Below are 20,365 nucleotides of genomic sequence, written 5' to 3'. Positions count from 1 at the left end.
GTAATAGACCACTTAGGATGGATTTTTTTTTTTTTTGTTGTTTAATCAATTTTGTCATTACTGATGTATAGAACCATTAAAAGCAACTTGGAAGAAAACTGGGAAATCATACTGAAGAGAAATGAGCTCACTTCTGCTCTTTCTCGCTGAAGGAGATGTCTTACCAACTATCTGAGGCAACGAGTAGCCGTCGAGATCCAGGAGCACCGTCCCTGTTTGGAGACATGTCCTAAGCTCAAAAAGACTGTGCAAGGAAAGTGTGGACACGTGGGGTTTACTCCATCTCTCTCCTCCCTCCTCCACCTTCTCCTCAAACTTCACCCATCTGAGGATGCAAGCACAAGAACAGAATCAGCAGAAGACCAATGTTAAAATTCATGTGAGGTTTTCAAAGGAGCTCAGCAGGTATCAGTCAACTGAAAAGGGTGCTTGTGTTTTTTTTTTTTTTTATCTTCTGCTGTCTTGATCTCAGTTCATTCTTCAAGTCTCGCTGAAATGTTGCTCTCCATGTTCTGCCAAAGCTGTCTGGTAGATATTTGAATCTGGCAGGAATCTGGTTGGACTCAGACTGACTGACCACTCATCTAATACATCAAATGTGTTTTCTCCTGTTGAAATATCAGAGTCTATTTGTGACGATCAGTTGGATTAATTTAATATCCCCACCAGTAGTCTTCCACATTAAAACAAGCACTGCACGGCTAATGTGTTGTTTCACCAAAAAAAAAAAAAAAAAAAAAAAATGTGGAATCCGTTGGTTCCATCCAAGCAGATCTTGTTGATTCAACATCATTGTTTCATGTATTTAGAGAACATAATAACATGGTGTTGATATTGCACAATATGAAAAATATGCTTATTAGCGTGTCCCATTTCACTTGATTGAAACGGAATGAATCAATTTAGGTTTACTCGCGACAGCAGGTATCCTAAAATTGAAAATGAGGCATGAAGTCACAAAGTTAAATGAACAAAAATGCTGTTGTCTTGTGTACTGAGAGACATATGTGACTTTGTGTTCAAGAAGATGTTTAAGAAGTAATTAAAAGTAATGTGATGAGAGAAATTTATTTTCCTGAAATAATCCCTTACCCCGGTCAGACAGAATGCACTATTAGTTCACGTGGCTTTTGTGCTTGCTGCACACAAGCCTATTCTCCTCACCCGTCTGCTAACCACTAAACTTAACATCACAATATGTGACTCTAAAGACATCTATGTATACCGACCTGATAGCTCACAGAGTAAAGGGACACCTTTAGTTTTCCACAGATTATAGGATTGAACCCAATGAGGTTACCTGTTGCTTAAAACCTCACCCCTCAGTTTTAATTGATCAAACAGTTTAGGAGGGAAGTGATTGAGTTGTGTTAAAGTGAAGTGACCGATTTATCTTGAATTAACACAATTGTAGATTGCTACGAAAGCAAAGGTTTGGTGTGCAACCAATGCCCACTATTGAATTATGTGGATCCTATGCAGATTTTTTTTCCAGTGTGGCTGTGCACCTGGCTGACTCCTTCCACTCCAACTCGTCCCCTTCTCGCTGCAAAGTGTCCATCTCTGTGAAGAGCGTTGGTGTGGGGAGGTCATCGTCTTCGTTCAGGATGTAACGTAGCCGCTCTGCTGCTGGAGACACTGGATGGCAGAAAAGAACTCATTTAAAATGGTGAAATAAACTACAGAGCAATAACAATTGCTTCTGATACGGATATGTTAATTATCTCCTCTTTAGAATTTACAATCTAGTGTGTAAGTCTGGTGTCTTCTGTCTAGGTGTTCTGGCCAGTGTCTCGCCCGCATTTCCCCATTGTGGGACAATACAGGTATTTCTATTCTATTCTATTCTATTCTGTTCTATTCTATTCTATTCTAGTCTATAAAGTTTAATAGGCTTATAAATGGCTTTTTTACCATTTGGTGAATTAAAATGAGCTTGGTTGCATTGTATTATAACTATGATTGAATTGGTTTGTGATGTGATTATTTAATGTTGTAAATAAACTGGACTTGTTTGCCCTGTAAAGTGTCTTGGGAGGACATTTGTTGTTAACTGGGGCTATGTAAATAAACTGAATTAAGACAAATTAAAGGGCTCCAGAAGGCCATCTGCAAGAAAGTCATGTCATATTGCTGCACAAATGTTGTGCTAAAAACAACACGATAGTATAAAAATGTCATCAACACAGTACATTATTCTATATTTACTATATTAACCATAGTGAGACTCCACTGAAGTGGCAATACAATTCAGGATGCTAGATAATTGCATATAATAGATATGGTTGTGGGAAATGTTTATAGTTTACGTTAAAGAAATGCTGAATTATTTTTCTAGAACGTGTTGTACTCCATAAACTGTTTTTTTTTTTTTTTACCACATTGTAAACAGTCCTTGGTTGTCAAATCAGCACAAACGTGTTAGATAATATTTGTATAAGATGGGAACACTGGTAAAATAGCTGCTGGTAAACTACTCTATTTATTTTACTTTTCAGGAAAAGCATGAAGGTTTTATAATTGCTTTGCTTCCCCCCTGAATAACTGAAATCAGATTAACAGTATTTCTGCTTTTCCCTTTTCTTTTCTCTTTGATTTTTAAACCTTTACACTGACAAAATACATTTGCCTCACATGTTTCTGCTGTATTTAGATTTTTTACAACACTTACATGTTTCAGATCATCAAACATTTTTAATATCAGACAGAGATGACCTGAGTAAACACAAAATGCCTTTTCAAATGATTTGCTGAACACTCAAATGCTCAGAAATGGCCTTTTCACCCTTTTCAGGCTCAGAGATGTCATTGATTTCGTTTCTCGTGCGTTCTTGAACGTTTTCATATTGGGGCATGATTTGTTGCTTTTAAGATCGTTTAACCTACTTCATATTGAATTCGGATGCAGTATATTTTATAACTTCCTTACACTGGATCCCCGTATCTGAGAGAGTAGACTTTTATATACTGCTGTTAGTCTATAGATCACTGAATGCTTTAGCACCAAAATAAATTACTGACTTGCCAGTGTATCAACTCTCCAGATCACTCAGGTCATCTGGCTCAAGTCTACTCTACATACTTAGAACCAGACACGTAGAAGCAGCATTTAGTTCTTCTGCTTCACTTATCTGGAACAAACTCCCAGAGGACAGTAAAAGTGCTGAAACCCTGAGTTCCTTTAAAGGAGCTATAAGTAATACTAGCACCTTGTGGCTCAAATAGGTACAACATCTTGCCAATCACAAGAATCCAATATGCTGTTTTTCAATAGTGTGTTGCTGCTGTGAATTTTTACTTTCACTGGAAAGGTATATGATGTTTTATTTGCTTCTATTTCTTGTCTGCTTCTCTTACTGCCTGCAAACTTCCATGTTGCTCTTTTGCCAAGATAAAATACCAAATGCGGCCTCTCTAAATTCTCCTTAGGTGTGAGTGTGTGCATGAATGGTTGTTTGTCCTGTCTGTCTCTGTGTTGCCCTGCGACAGACTGGTGACCTGTCCATGGTGTACCCCGCCTCTCACCCATTGACAGCTGGAGATAGACACCAGCACACCTCACGACTCCATGAGGGATAGACGTGTTAGAAAACGGATGGATGGATGAAAATACCAAATGTTGCGCTCTGTGTTGGGAACCCTGGTAACTCTCATATGATTGGCTGAGGAACCAGGAAGTAAATACGGGCTGTGCACTGCACTGAAGTAGTTCTGGACTGTACCTATAGTTTTGAAAGGAGAAAAGAGTGACTAGGACATTGTTTATAGGGAATGTTATTTCCAACCCAAGTGACTAATGAGAATTATTTAGATTGATTTTACAGTAAATATCTCACTTATAGCTCCTTTAAATACTAATGTTCAACACAAACTGTTGCAGTTAACTGAAACTTCATCAGATTAAGTTTGTAGTCCATTTTAACGTAACCTGCTGCTTCTGTTCCACTGTAAGGTGCTTTCCTCTGTATGTTTCCTTTTCTTATGTTCTGTTAATGTACAGCACTTTGATTTTCTTGTTACTGAAATGCGCTATACAATAAACTTGCCTTGCCTAGTTATTAATATGTGTATGTATATGTGTGTGTACTGTATATGCAGCCTACACATATGTTTATGTAATGTATTGCTGTAGTATATTTTCAGCGGTAATATACACCTTGGTAATACCTTTAAATAACAATCACTTATTAGAAAATGGCACATTTATTGTAATAGTTCATGACATTCATGGTAAATTTATATAATGTAGACTAGTGCAGTTTATCGATTTTTAATTGATGCACATTGTATATTTGAACTATTACATACAGGGACATGTATTATTGCAATAAATCATAGGGTGACAAGGGAGTTCATAAGTTTTTACTTCGTCCTGCTTCTTTTCAAACAGATTTTTTGCCCATTATTGTGTCATTTCTATTTCATCTTCTTGTTTGAAATAAAACACAGTAGATTGCAGTTTTTTTAAGTGATTCCTTGTACAGGTCCTGCAGAAATCAGGCCTTGATGTGGTAATTCAACTTAAACCAGAAGTGTGTTCTTAATCCCTTTTCCCTTCTGATAGATATTTGTTAATGGGGCAGATTTGTTTGGACAGGGTCTGTTTTAACAAATAAAGAAAAGCAGCTTTTTGTACTTATTCAGGTTATCATTTAACATGTATTTTATTTTTATTGGATTTCTAGCATGCAAGGGTGGCATTAGTGTTCCTTAAAAACCAGTTGTTATTTTTATTTTTACTTTTTACAGTGCACCAATATATTGGTATAAGTCATATTTCTCTATTTTCTCTCTTAAACCAGTAGTATTGATTATTTAATGCTATATAGGTAGCTCTATATATTTAAAGCCTACATCATTGTAGATTTAATCATGAGCCTTTAATCACTAACCATTTTATCAGTGGGCAATTGATAGACTGGTGCCCAGTTTAGTCAGTGATTGATGCTGCATTGTAAACTGCAATCTGTCTTTGGTAGCTCTGACCTATGGACTGTGATTACTTTGCACAAACTAAGACTCTTAATCCTCCTCCGGTTAACAACATTGATTACCTTTACTTGCAGCTAGGAACCAAAAATACTTTCCGATTTCCCTGGGTGACCTGCTATTTAAGACATGAACTGAAAATCATTACAGAAATTCAATGAACAAAAGTTTCTATCCTGGGGAAGTCGTGTCACTATACATTACTTTGCGGGAAAAAATGCTAATAATTTGGCCTTTATTAATGGTTGTTTAGCATATTTGTCGCATTGCAGCTTCTTATCAGCGGTATACATGGGGTGTCCTTGTACAATAGGCAGAACAACAGGACTCAGGGTGGCGAGTGCATAGGGTCTGTCTGATCAAATACCTCTGCTGGCTTGCCACTTATTGCGCCACATGGAATTTGCAATAACTCCCCTCCCCAAGTCTAAGTCTTTGAAACCAAAACCACCAGCGATCTGCCAGCTTGTTTATGACAAAAGCCGAAGCAGAACCCATTCAGGCTGTGTCACGGCCTCCTGCTGTTCGCTGTTAGAATGGCCAGAAGGAGGTTAAATCAAATCAAAAGCACAACAAAAAGCCTTTCTTTTATTGAAATAAAAACTTCACACGTAAGCTGGCTGAGCTCAATGAACACCATCATGGACTTTAACGTGGCAATACATACAACAAACTGATGTAATTGAACTGCTGACAGATGAATGACAAAAAAGAATGGAAAAAGAAAACTCAGTGAAGCAAAGCACATGATGTTGTGGCTAGTTCAAGAATCAAGGAGACAGATATCCAGTTATCAGTGCAAATCTAGCATCCCTAACACTGCTCATCTATAGGATTGTAAAGTTAATATCATTGAACAGCAACTCAAGCAGTAATGTTGAACAGATCCCATTAATTGCAACGGTAATCTCACTCATGGTGTGTTGCAGCATTGGCCACACCCATCAGCAACTTCTCGCCTAATCCAGACCGGAAAACGTTGCATTCACTTTATAGATGACAATAACTGCATTAACTGTAAACTCTGCAGTTTAGCACTCTAACATCAAGGAAACAGCCCAATGAGTTCTTGTACTAGCACGTGCTTGCACAGCTATAGTAGGTTTGTTTAAAAACTGCTATGAAAGAACTAAAATTGTAAAAAAAAAAAAAAAATGTCATTATTTTTGTTTTAGCTAGGCTGTTATTCTGACAGTGCCTCATCTTCATATGGCTCAAATAAATGACATGGTAAATGGCTGGTACAGTGCTTTATCTAGTCTGATGAGCCTAAAGAGCTTTACACTACAATCAGTCATTCTCCCGTTCACACCCTGACGGTGGTGAGCTATGTTAGTAGCGAGGCTGTCATACGCCACCGGGCCCTCAGACCACCAGCAGCAGGCAATTCGGGTGAAGTGTCTTGCCCAGGGACACAACAACTGAGACAGCTGGAGCAGGGGGTCGAACCGGCAAACTGCCAATTGCAGGACGAACTCCCTATCTCCGTAACTCACAGTCGCAGGCTGCCATAAAAGGGTTTACTATGGTCAATAGAGTTATTGTAGTTATGACATCACGCTGATATCTATAATCTCATCAAGACAAGCCCAATGGATTCATTTTGCTTTTGATGGAGGTTATTTATTTATTTGTAGAAACAAGAAATGTGTAACACCAATGTTAAATTCTGTAAATATAATCCTGATTGTATCAATTAGGGCTGGTCATTCAGATCCTGAAGCAGCAGTGTATCTCCAGACCTGTAGCTCCAACAGCACATAACAATGCAGCAGTATTAAGATCATCAAGTCACTTCTCTGTGACTTGATGTCCAAAGACTTTTTTTAAGGCTCCCATTGTTGTTGGATCAGAAATATATAAAATATATTTCAAAAGGGACAAAAGGAGGTTGGAATATTTAATGAAAAAAATCAGACCATGGTCAGCTAACTCTGGTTTCCTGATACAGTTTGCATAGACCAGATTTTTTTTAACCTGAACTTATCTAAAGCTTGTAAGGCACAGCCCCTCAAGGACTGGATGGCACAACACAACTGAGTTCAACCGGTGCAACTCCTAACCAGAACTTTACCCAAATCAAATCAAGCCAAACCAACCTAGTAATATAGACAGATTAAATTCAGTTACACACACTATCACACATGATCCTAGTAGATCCAGTTTCAGCTTATGTTGTCAACCGGTAAAAGTCATCGACACTGGGTTGCTCTCATCCAGAGCAAGCAAGTGGCGATGGGAAAAGAACGACTTTTTCAACAGGAAGAACCAACATAGACCCAGGAGTACACAATCTTTTTGTCTGCACTACTTCCACGAATGGCTTGGTGTCAGAGAGAAACACATAAACATTTAAACGATGAGCCAAAAATATAAGCGTTAGCTCAAAAAAAGAGTAGTTCGTAGTAGCAGTAGCTCTAATGGCTTTATCAAGAAAAGAGATTGGGTTAGACACAGGAAGATTGGGCCTTTGGTCCACATAAACTGAGAGATTTCCTTTGTTTTCTTTTAAACATCATTACATATTGTGATTATTTGCCAGCCTTTAGTTCAGAGTCAGCTCGAGGTATGAACAGACTCTGGCCTGCTATAATCAGTTCAGCTGCTTGTGTCTGAGCTAGGGAACATGTTACATGTTCATTGTAAGTGAATATGAAAAGTAAGGGCCTTTTTCATGGCTGCCTGAGATCAGCATTTTAAATCATGACCTTCCTCTGTAAGTGTACTAAGTCTGTAATAAATGTGATGGGCTGTTGACGCCCTGTTCTTTGTTTACATGCACAAACTCTGCTCATCATGAGATTCTACTTTGACAGCCGGTTTAAGGAGTTCTCGTGTGTTTTGTGCTATTTGTTGTTTGATCAGCCTTACTTGTGCGGTTGATGTCTTGGAGACTCTGCTCAGCTGAATCCATGAGTCCCTCCTCTATGTCTATGTCTCTGTAGCGATCGTGCTCATGGTGTCTGTTGTGGCCATAGTGGATGTCCCTGTCCATGACGTGAGCTTCTCGACTTGAGCGCCGTCGCCTCCGCTTGCGCCGCACTCCACGGGATACTGGGACGCCAATATAGACAGACTGATGGTCTGTGGAGGAAGATAGAGTCTTCATTTAAATATGTCAGTACGCTAGAGAAAATAAAGTACTAATTTATCGGTGTGGTTGCCTTGGTTAAATGTTAAACTGCATGCATAGTTCTCTTACACAGAAATTGTCTGTGAAGTGGTAAACTCACTTAGCACACACCAGTAAGTATTCAGTTATTTCAAAACAGAACTGAATAAAGAAAGTGATTTAATCAGCGGTAAAGATCAGCCATTAACTATCTTTTACATGCTGAAGAAAAGATAGAAACAAAAACATGTTTTCTAGTTGAGGAAAAAGTTGGGAGACCCCAATGCTTCATAGCTAATGCCCTTTGGCTGAAATAACCCCTGTCAGAAGCTTCTTGTAGCATCTACCAGTGTCTTACATCAGCCTGAGCTGTTTGCCCCACTCCTCATATCCAGCTGTAAGATGTTTGAGGAGTTTCCTACACGTTCAGTCCAGACATCCAGATCGGGGCTCTGACTCGACCCAGGACTATTTCCTAAGTTGACACACACATCAACCTCCAAGCTTCATGGTTGGTGTGGTTAACTCTTACTTAGAATGCTGTTTTGGGTTCATGCATACCAAACACGTCCCATGCTCATGGGTTCAAATAACCTAATTCTTGTCTCATCTGTCCAAAGAACATTATTACAGAGGTCTTGGCACACTTGAGCTTGGTTTTGGAGACTTCTTTAAACATCTCTGCCTTCTGGGTGAACTTTCTTGGATGGTCAAAACTGGGCATATTCAAATGCATTTACATTTCCTCCACTTGTAGACTTTTTTTATACAGTGGAATGGGGTATTAAATTATGTTGAGACTTCTTTCTGAAGGCATCAGACAGCTCTTTGGACTATAGCATGATGCTCACTGTCAGTTAAACAGATGGGAGCACACCAAACTTAAGGTGTGAGGCTCAAACATTGGCAACCGTGTGTAATTTTAGCTGTTTTAGGTGGAATATATCTATCTATCTATCTATCTATCCTATCGAGACTAGCTATCTTATCTATCTATCTATCTATCTAGCTTTATGCTATCGTGTATCTATCTATCTATCTATCTATCTATCTATCTATCTATCTATCTATCTATCTATCTATCTATCTATCTATCTATCTATCTATCTATCTATCTATCTATCTATCTATCTATCTATCTATCTATCTAATCTATCTATATATAATAAAACATCATAGAGTGTCTAGTTTTTCTACAAATCTATTATGTATTGGATCATGTAGCTTATCTCAAGGTTTTAACAACAGTTTCAGTCTCTATAAGGTTTAAGAATAAAACAGGTCTAACTCAGCCTCTCTCAGTTCCATGACTGTCATGTCATCCTTGCTGCCATCTAAATGGTGAAGGATGTGAGTTAGCAGTGGCGTTCAAAGACATTTTGGGGGCCGGTGCTGAAGTGGAAAATAAGGGCACCTGGTGCGACCCTGGAGCCACCGGCTGCCTTAGAAGTGTGAGATTTATGTATTACAGGCATAGCTTGAACATCATGTCGGCCTGTATACATTTAAAATCAAATATTGTCTGGTACAGATGTTCAAAACCCTACTGGTTTATTTCTTCAACAATCATACTGGCAACAATGGTACAAAGTACCAGAGTCAGCCCTAGACTACTTGGTGCCCTGAGCAGATTTTTCACTGCGCCTCCTGTACAATTTTCTAAATCTAACCCTTAATTTACATACACTAACACAAGAAAACAGATACCTTTGTCTTTGATGTTATCTTTCATTATTAAGAAAAACAAAACAGAATGTCCAAATAAAACAGAAACATTATATCAAAGCCTACATCATACCTGCCAGCATGCTGTGGGATCTAGGGACATGACCAACTGGGAAAGAAAACAAAATTGACTCAAAACAAGGATGCAATTTAAGGTGCTCTTTACACAATAGATTGATTAAAAGGTGGAAAATGTCACACAATCGGTCGTTAAGCTGAACTCTTTGAGTTGAATTTGAAGCTTACATAACCCTTATTTTTATTTTTTTTATTTTCGTTTTACATGCAAAGCAGTGAGTAAAATGTCTACAACTCCAATCCTCAAATTCTGGTGTCTTGCACCTTTTCTGTCTGCTTCAGCACACCTAAGTTAATTAATCAGCTCATTAGAGACTCTGGGGAACTTAACTGCATACTGAGGAGGTAGTTTAGTGTTTCTAAAACAAGTCCCCATTTTTTTTCTCACAAATACACAAACGTTGTGATTTAACTGCCAGATTCCATTTTATGAGGTGAAAAAAACATTTGGCACACTTTTGATATATATGGTTGAATTGGGCCAAAATACCAGATGCTCACTAAAACCTTTGTGGAACAAATATGCTTCCGTTGATTTAGTCCAGATTTGCTGCAGTTATTGTTAAGATGTGGAACATTAAAGGGTTTTCATTGTGTTTTGCATGTTTATTCTGAAAGAGATTTAGGTGTGGCTCAAAAACTTAGATTTATTTTCTTTGTTTAATAACCTATAAGTCAAACATAAGACATTTGCAATAGTGGTTCCACTGGAAAAAATATTCCTTGATGCCTTACCAAACATACCAACTGTTTGCATTTACGCTTTATAGCTGTGGAGCTGTACTTGATTTATGTTAGGTATATAATTTCAGGCGGAAATTGCTCCTGAAACTCTCTGGGCAAAATTCTAATCTAATTATTTCTGAAGGAAGAATTACATTAATTAAAATCAAATGTGCTAAAAATGATTTATTTCTCTCAAATAATGTTTTATCTGTGCATTGTGAATGGATTGAACACATACCAAATGTTGTTCTCAACAAGTTAAGCTCATTTAACTTCTTTTCAAATCTTTTAAGTTGAATTTAAACTTTTTTTAACCAATCTGTATGATTTGATTGAATTTGACTTTGTAGAGTGCCTTGCGATGGCATGTGTTGTGAATTGGCGCTATATATTTAAAATTTAATTGAAATTAAATTTAACTGAACTTCGGTTCTCTAGATTAAAGATCCTCAATGAACCCTAAAAATCATTGAACCATTATTTATGCAGATGGCTATCAACCATTTTTATTTGTCCTTTTGTGTGCACAGGGTTCAAAGGGTTCCTTTGATCTTCATTTGGCTCTGTAGTCTTAGTTAAGTTTAACTAGCCCAGTAAAGAAGAGTTGTTGATTAAAATATGTTTGACTTAAAGTTGAATCATTTCTGTTAATAAATTCTTATATTTGAAGAGAAGTTGCCACTCATTTATTCCATATGTATGCAGAGTTTGCTGTTAGACCATGCTAGTGCTCAAATCACTTTTTCACTTGTTGTTCTAACATTAAAGCCAAATTGGGCTGATCATTTACAGGAAAATACCTGAGTGATTGAGGATTATTTGAATAAATAATTAAAAGCATTTAACAAGACACAGTACTTCTGGTCAAATAGCAGAACAATAGAGAGAGGCACAGCAATAGTGGATGTTCTGGTAACGAAAGGCAAACCATTCTGTTCAAAATACATGAACTTTTTTGACTTTTTATATCCTATCTCAGAATTAAAACTGGTTCATAACTACATCATCCATCAATCCAATATTAATTATATTCTTTTAGGGGTTTAGACTTAATTTTGTATGTTTGTTGGGGGATCATTTCTCCACCACAGGTTTGTTAGGCTCATGTATAGACAACTCACCATCCTCTTCCTCATAGCGGAAGTCAGATACCCTCATCCCTCTGTCTCCATGGTCCATCCTGGTAGTTTGAAAAACAATTTTTTTAGATACATGTATACCTAATCTTAAACATCATCGCATGCTTTGGCTGTGGTAAAAGTAGCTCTTAGTGACATAATTTTAGGAAAAATCGGGTCATCCAGAAATTCGGTTGTGTGATGCCATCTCCTCTCTGGCTTTTGATTGCTGCAAGCAACTCTTCTCTCTTTCCAGGCATGTGCGTAAAAGCAGAGAAAAAGATGCACAAAGAAAAAGATGCTTTGATATGCGGCAATGTGCTATTCCCATTGTGATCCAGGGACCAGTTTAGCTTTCAACACTCCTCTTTTTCAGAGCTGTGCAGACAGAGGCACTGCTCCTCTCCACTTTGGGTTTTTCCAAACTGGATTTCTGTGTTTTTTTAATATATATTTTGTTTGTTTCTTGTATCAACCAATCACAGCGCTGAGAAGACAGCATCACACTTAACAATGGGTCAACCACACCTCTTCACTAAGATAAACATTTATGTTGTCTCCTTACTCAGAGTCACTCTGACCAACCTTTATGAATCAGACTCCATGGCAGAAAGGACAGAAGCTCTCTGGGAGGACTCTGAGAAGTTTTGTGAATACGGGCTCGTAAGTCGGTGATGTGGTGAAGCGAGAGAATAATTTTGGCAGTTTAGTGTATGTTCGGTTTTACAGTTACAGTATCACAAACATAGATTTAGAATAGTAGCGTAATTAAATAAATATGGAGTAATAATAGTTTGACCTTTTCACTGAGGTTATTAAGGGGGCAATTCATTATTACAAATGGCCTGAGAGTGTTTCTTTCATTTTATTGTAAACAAAAGTCTAAATAGTTATTAAAAACATTGTACCTTTTGTACTTTAGTTTTGGTCACAATTAACCTTTTAATAAACTGGTATGTACTTATATACTCATATATTCACTTCTAACTTCACATGCGTGTTTTTTAATCATGTGTGTGTATGTTTTTTTCTTGTACTTTGCTCATTTTACTAGTAAAGGGAAGATTTAATGTAAAGTGAGGACCGAAAAAAAGGTCCTCACTTGTTTTTCCTGGGCTAAGGCTTAGATTTAGGACTAAGGTGTCAGTTAGGTTTATGGTTAGGGTTAGGTATAAACCGGCAAAGGTCAGGGTGAGGCCATAGAAAGAATTGAAGATGAATTAGTCTATGAAAGTCAAGGCACAATCCTCACTTTCTACATTAAACAAGGTTATGCATGTGTGTGTGTGTGTGTGTGTGTGTGTGTGTGTGTGTGTGTGTGTGTGTGTGTGTGTGTGTGTGTGTGTGTGTCAAAGCTCCATATCTGGGACATAACCTCTAGCTGCATCACCACCAGCAGCAGCTCTTGTTCACTGACCTGCTTGCTGCTGCACTGCCGTGCAGATCAATGGGAAAATAATTAGGAGCAAGGTTAAATCAATAAAAATGTGCATAATTAAAACAAATGGAAGGGTAACGTATCGCACGTGCCACCAGTCCACACACTGGAGGCCACCAGTGAGGATTAAGGCCACCATGTTCCTGCTGGTAGAGGTGTAAGGAAAATAAAATCTTTAACTTGCAAATAAACGAGGTCTGCACTGTTCTTTTTACCTACTGTACATGTTCTGAAACTCCATGGCTTCTAATCTGAAATGAATTTCTAACTGACTAAAATGCTCATTTTCTTTTACAGTCCATTTCAAATAAATTACATTTTTACCTGACCTAAAATATAAATATAATATAATTCAATATAGATAATTCAATATAAAGATCAAACAAATTCAGACAATCACACTGTTTAGAAAAGAATCCAACTCTTTTAGATAAACAATAGCGTCTCCTCTATATGTTTTGTAGGATTTAAATTGGAAAACAGAAAATCAGTCAAGTCTAACTTCAAGCCTGTGATTGTGTTACATTCCAGTTTTTAGGTGTGGAGCTAATGGAGCTTCTTTCCATTTCAGAGAAATAAGATTTTGGCTCAATCAAAAGAGGTGGCCAGACCTTTTCCTGAGTGTTCACTCTTCAGTCCACTGCCAGGCTTGCTGTGTATAAACAGAGCCTGTATGCCATCATTGTAACACTCCCTAGGAGTGTTCAGGAAGCAAACAACACTCCAAGAAACAGGCCTTTAACGGTGAGATCACAAAAGACACCCAGGGTTACTTCTGAGAAACCACATGTCTCTCTCACATTGACTAGCCTGAGTGGCTGTGAGTCAGCCAGGAGGACGCTGAACAACAAGCGGGGTCATGGCAGAACCACAGAGCGAAAGATTCTGCTCTTCCAAAACACTAAAACCTCCCTGCCGTTTTCTAAATGTCACAAGAAAAATCTAAAATATACAAGGTGTTCACAATTTTGTGTTTGGTACATAATTCTAGATACTTTTGAATCATAGTTTTGATGTCTTCGCTATATAGCTGCAATGTAGAAAGCCATAAAAACAAGGAAGAGACTGACACAGGGGAGTCCAAACGTTTGACTGATTTTGTAAATCACAGTAAAATTTAAGGAAAGTTGCCAGATCAAATGGTAGCAGGGGACATTTTGTCCTTTCAATGAACTGTATAAACCAATCATGTTCCAGTCTGGATTGACCATAAAACAGTTTTATGAAACAGTTTTCTCAAAAATGGGAATTTGGTGCATAAGTCTAATTGATTGTGTGTTTTTTCTGATTTACACAAGGTAGGAAAATACTCATAAAGGCTCAAATGTATACATACATCTTTGCTAATATTGTGTTAAATGTCCCCTAGTTGGACTTTGAAAACAGTGTTGATATAATATCTATGGCAGACCCATTATCTAAGCACAGGGGAGAGCCAGATGTTTATGGTCAGCATGCTTCATTTCCAAGTTCCACAGCAGAAGATATGTTCTCCCGTCTGGAAGATTGCCAGTCCAGTGAGTTCGGCCAAACAAATCCTTTTTTTTTTTTTTTTTTTTTAAACAGACAATAGACCTTGGCTTGGTCAAGTTAAAAGATAGTCACTTGACACAAGATTTCACTGGAACTTATTCCACCGACTTTTACATTTAAAACGCGTTTAATTTGGATATTGTGTCATATTCACTCCCTGTGAAAAGAAGCCCCAGCTCAAATAAAGCATTAAAGTACTATAATAAATTACTTTCATGCATTTGATGAATGTAAGTAAACTTCTGACCACTGATGTTGTGTTTGTTAAATCATTTTAAACAAATCTTAAAACAGCTGTTTTGCACGCTAACAGCTGGGAGCCTAAACAAATACAGAAGTTGTAAACTTTTAATAATTTCCACACATTTAAATGATTCTGTCTTTGCTTTGATAAGAATTTGAGCAATAAACTCACATGTCATTAGGTTTTGTTTGTCCTAGCAAGCCTGGAGTGAATGCCATGATTTAGATCAGGTTATGTATTGGGGTTTTGTTTGGTATGAGTTGCTGGAGACACCACCCTGGAGGGAGGAGAGGTGTGAAGTGACTGGTGGAGGGAGGTCCCGACCCGGCGGAGCTCTGCCTGAGTTCTGCTGGGAAGCTTTGCAGCTCTGGCCTCCTGCCTCTGTAATTAGCGCTGTCACATCAGTGTCCTTCACACCCAGTGGGCAGCTGGAGCGAGAGCTGCAGGCCGGCCCCCCCTTCACGAGCCGATCGATGGGCTCGGCGCTCTCTGAACACCCCCACCCTGCGCCGTATGGAAATAATCCCCACTGGTGCATAAACGTGTGCACGAGATCCCGCTGTCATGTGCCCTGCCAGCATGGATGTGATCCCAAACGTGCGGATGAGGCAAAACGGCTTCATTTGTTGAGTAATTGAGTCTTTCTGCATGGCGTGTCACATTTCTGACCTCATCTAAAGGCAATCAGGAAAACTGAAATTACATTAAAACATGATAATTGTTCCCCACAGAGAAAGCCTTCAGTCGCAGAAATAGCTCACTGTTACTTTCACGCTGACCTCACAGGGTGGAAACATTCACCAAGTTAAGAGTCTTGCACAGCAGCCCGGTGAATTTTAAAGACGCTTGTGCTTGTGTGATTTTTCTGAAATCGCTTCATCCCTCTTCAGATAAATCTTGATATTCTACCTAAAGAGACGTTTTTATGCTGTTTCTGTGACGTCGCTGTGATGGATGGAGGAGGCTATAAAAATGAACTATGGAGGCTGTTCAATATGAGCCATTTTAATGATTGACATTCAAATCAATCACATTAGCCCGTAGAAGTAATGCTCCATCCTGGTTAAACTTCAACATCTACCACTTTTTGGTGACAAATCTTACATAAATATCTTAATCAGAATTTAACTAAATATGTTCAGCCGCTGATTTTATTCATTGATCGCAGTGCCAGGACAAGAAAGGTAAGCCTGGCGTGTTCATATGGGTTATATTATGAAGAGAATAATAAACGTAGTAAAAGTGACCCACTCCAAGTGTCATACGTCTTGTACTTGAGAAGGTTTCTATGTTGGAAGAAGAATTTAAAGGGGCAGTTCGGATTTCCTCAGATCTTCTGATCATGAGCTTACCAGGGTACCTTCACACCAAACAGCAGCAGCACAGGAACATTTCCTCTTTCATGCTGTGAAATCGTAAAGTTTAGTTCCCTTCCTGAACAGACTGGGAGGTTTTAGCCGATCTAGCGGACTGATAAAACTAGCAGCTTCGGCCGGCGTTGATTTAGCACAGTAAAATCCAAAAAGCAACAAACTGAAAAAAAAAACTATCGAATCGGTAAATATCTGCTGACAGTTTCTTGTATAATGCGGGTATAAATATTTTCACTCTGAGTTGTTTTAAACTGCTAAAACAGGCTGAAACTTCTGGTTCGTCTGACTTTTTTTTAACCACCATGAGGGAATGATTCTTAATAGAAGTTTACAGAACTTCACCACAAAATTCTCACATTAAGCTTATGACCAGACTTTGACTAGTTTCTAAAAGAGCTAATGCTCAGTTGCTCCCTTGCAATCATTCTTAAATCTAATCCGAGTTTATAAAACTTCTTATTTGTTTTCTATTAATTCTTTCTTCCCTAAGGTTTACCTATGATGTTGACAATGAATGGTATATGGCTTTCTGCCTTGATCAGAAACCAGCTCTTATTGGCATTTCTGCTTCCACCAAGGACAAACTGGATACTTAATTATCTAAAGAATTTCTTAAAATTGTCTTATTTTGGTTAAGTGTCTTCTACCTTTGATAATTTTTACTCCAACATTGATAAAAATCTACCCAAATAAAATGTCTTTAAACTTTTACACCTCTTCTATTAGCTAATAGTTTATTTTATTAGTGCACAAAAATGTATTATCATTGAAATATAATATTAGTGTGTCCCCGTGACCGGCTGCACAACTCAGGCACCACCTAAAACAGAAACTTCCTCCTTATCCGTATCCATACAACTTCAGCTTTAGACTTTCCTTGGTGTCGTTTTCCAAATGGCCTAAATTCTCTAATACTTCCATATCCCCGTCTCCCAGGCCTGCGGGTCCAAGCTGGAAACCATTTCTGATCAACAAACTGAGAAAATGAAACTGCATTACTTAGCCCTCGGTATCGCCGCTAAAAGAAAAAGAACAGAGCAAACAAGTATATCTAAAAAGAACTAAGGGAGTACGTTGGTAGAAGTGACAGCCTACCTGGATTAGTGGTTTGCTAGAGTGGCAGACAGGAGAAAAGACGTTTGATGTTCATCGGGTCGCATCAGTGAAAACATGCCAGTGGAGCTCCAACAAACTATTGAGTGGAATAAAGTCAGCACAGAGGAGCACCTCTTTCTGTCAGAGGGTGCCTGTGTGCCTGGCTATCGCTCTCATCGTGAGGTCAATAACAGGCAAACCAGCACAGAGCTGAGAGCTACAGGCAGGAAGCTGTTCCTGTCAACGGACACACATAGGAAATCTCTCACCATGCTCTACAAGCAGGTCAATACATTTATTACTGTGCTGCCATAGAATATAGAGGGGAAAGTGTAACAGCACCAGGAGACACAAGACTAAACATTCATGGACTTGCATTTTCAATTCTAGGGTTTTATACAGTGGAAGTTATAAAAATACCATATTTTTTCCATTTGAATCTATGCCTAAGTGTATAAAAACACACAATAGATTCATTACTTGTCAAAGAAAGGTACAAAAATAGTTTGCCGAATGTGTTTAGAAATGTCTGGTTTCCAGCTGCTTGTAGAACCATGTTGAAAAAAAGTTATATTCTCTGTTATTCTCTGACTTCGTCGTTACGAGTACTGATGGATTGCTCTTTACAACATTGCTTGAGTTATTTGAGATTTGTTGGCATCTGTTTCTGCATAGCGGTTGGGGTTTTTCCCTGTCTTTCAACCAGATTGAGTTCAAGACTTCTACCCAAATGACAACATCTTGGTTGTGCTGTAGGGCTGTAGAGTTCTCTCCGGGTGCTCCGGCTTCCTCCCACAGTCCAAAAACATGACTGTTAGGTTAATTGGCCTCTCTAAATTGTCCTTAGGTGTGAAAGTGTGCGTGAATGGTTGTGTGTCTCTATGTTACCCTGTGACAGACTGGCGACCTGCCCAGGGTGTACCCCGCCTCTCGCCCATTGACGGCTGGAGATAGACTACAGCAACCCCTCGTGAATCCAACAGGTTTAAGCGTGTTGGAAAATGGATGGATGGATGTACTGTTATTTTTAGCAATCTGTTTTAGATTTGCTGCTGTGATTGGGATCATTGTCCTGCTGATGACCCCGATAGGGTGAAACTTCAGCTGCCAGAAGGAGGGTTCCTGATCAACCTTAGAACCCTTTGGTGCACAGAGGAGTTCCTTCTCTAATCAACAGCTGCCCTATGGGGCACGAAAGGGCACGTGATTTTGCTATGCACTGTGGGATGCGCTTGTCATTTTCCTGGACAGCAGCTTTTATTCACATCACTGATTCTGATTCTGATGCTGTGAGTGAGAGAGATGCAACGCACTTGCAAAATAGACCGTACAAAAGAGAAAGGCAATGGAAAGTACTGAGACAAGCTAGACCCTGTTTTGAAGGTTCGCTAACTCAAAAAAACTCTCCAGGATCAGAGCGATTGGTCCATATGAGCAGAAAATGAGAACTGGACAAATGGTTTACGTGACCTGATACCATTCTCAGAAACCGAGCTTTCTTTCTATTTTATCAGTGGAGTGAAAGGTTTTTTACTGGCGAAGAATTCAGAAATGTTAAGTCTTTAGGGGTTTATGGACAAAGCAACTTTGGGTGGGCCCAGAATATCCAAATTATTCACCTTAAAGAGAAAACTGTCATCATTTCAGAGGTATGTAAACAACAGGCCTTCACCTCACAGTGCTCCTCCTCTGCTCCGGTGTCTGCAGGACCAATTTATTGAACATTATTTAAAACCTGGCACCCACTCTGTATTTATGTTGAAAATATTTAGGGGCATATCAGTTAATTTGACTATGAGCCAGGGAATGTTCACAATCATCTGAATTTAAGACAATTTGACTCGTGCTGAGACCACTGATATAAAATACATAAATAAATGAAATGTTTTACACAATCAATAACTTACACATTACTTCTATTTAACTGTTCTCTTTTAACAAAAGCATAAAGTTATTTTGGTGAACAAACAGCTTTTATATGGCTGTTGTCGTATTTTTTTTCTGTGCTAATTGCAAATCTATTTAAACCCTGGTTCTGCAATCCCAGCGGCTGAGGGAGGTTATACTTAAACCCTGGATTATTTGTGATGCAAGTGGCAAGGTGGATTCACCTGCATGGCTGGTGTGGCTGAAATCTGCTTAGCTAAAACCTTTTAATCTGTCTCTGAAACTGAATCAGTTTTTTAGGAACCCTTTTTTGCCTTTAGATTTATCTGGGTTTTTACATAATATGACTTCTTCACCTCATTAACAGAGATATGGATCTAGGTTTGCACATTTTGCTTTTCTTTGGTATCTCATTTGCAGTGTATTTTGTTGTTAATACCTTATTTCCACTGTTAATGTGACTTTTGCTGTGTCTTGCACCGCAGAAGAATTGAAATAAAAATTTGGTGTCAGACATTGCATAAGTAAATATCATATTCAAATAAAAGTAGTTTGAATAATATTTAATATATACCTACTGAACAGAAGTATTAACTAATGCCAACATGCAGAGTCTTATCAATTGTCTCAGTAAAGTGTATGCATGTTTTGTGCCTTAAAAGCAAGTACAGTTTCCTGTATATGACATAGCAATAAAATGTTAAAAATAAATGATAGAAATAATAAAAGGAGGATTAAATGACAAAATTGTTACTTTTAGGAAAACACAGAAATTGATAGCACATGATTCAGATAGAAAGCATTTCCAGTGTTGCTCTGACCCCTCTGGATAGCTGCTGCTGTGCATCTGATGTGGGAGCTGTAGGTGTAACGGCTAACTGCTGATTCACTCTCCCGTCTTTTAGTCCGGCGTTTAAATTTCGTTATCTGCAGCAAATAATAAATTTGACTGAATTTTTTTTCTAGTCAGCCCATATTTCACCGGGGGCGTGGACGTCATGCATATTGTGCAAAGTCAACTTTAACCAAATCTTAAAATATGACTTT

General features: G+C 38.4%; 1 protein-coding gene across 3 annotated transcripts in view; it reads right to left on the bottom strand.

The window, feature by feature from the left end:
- slc4a5a (solute carrier family 4 member 5a) overlaps positions 1–17,603 on the bottom strand; it is a 56,794-nt gene extending 39,191 nt beyond the window's left edge. For 2 of the 3 annotated variants that reach the window (XM_021308951.2, XM_021308960.2), the window contains exons 1-6: positions 17,432–17,603; positions 11,752–11,810; positions 9,900–9,935; positions 7,861–8,073; positions 1,509–1,638; positions 165–325 (exon numbers count right to left, since the gene is read on the bottom strand). In XM_021308951.2, the coding sequence (XP_021164626.2) occupies positions 165–325; positions 1,509–1,638; positions 7,861–8,073; positions 9,900–9,935; positions 11,752–11,809 (598 nt within the window). In that variant the 5' untranslated portion in view covers position 11,810; positions 17,432–17,603. The remainder of the gene's footprint in view (positions 1–164; positions 326–1,508; positions 1,639–7,860; positions 8,074–9,899; positions 9,936–11,751; positions 11,811–17,431) is intronic. The other variant, XM_012849459.3, reaches the window with a different exon arrangement.
- Between the last annotated feature and the right edge of the window lie 2,762 nt (positions 17,604–20,365).

The sequence above is a fragment of the Fundulus heteroclitus genome, chromosome 12, assembly GCF_011125445.2.
Source record: "Fundulus heteroclitus isolate FHET01 chromosome 12, MU-UCD_Fhet_4.1, whole genome shotgun sequence".
NCBI classification, from domain to species: Eukaryota; Metazoa; Chordata; class Actinopteri; order Cyprinodontiformes; family Fundulidae; genus Fundulus; species Fundulus heteroclitus.
Note: the sequence above shows the minus strand (reverse complement) of the source record. Positions and strands in the feature narration are given on the sequence as shown.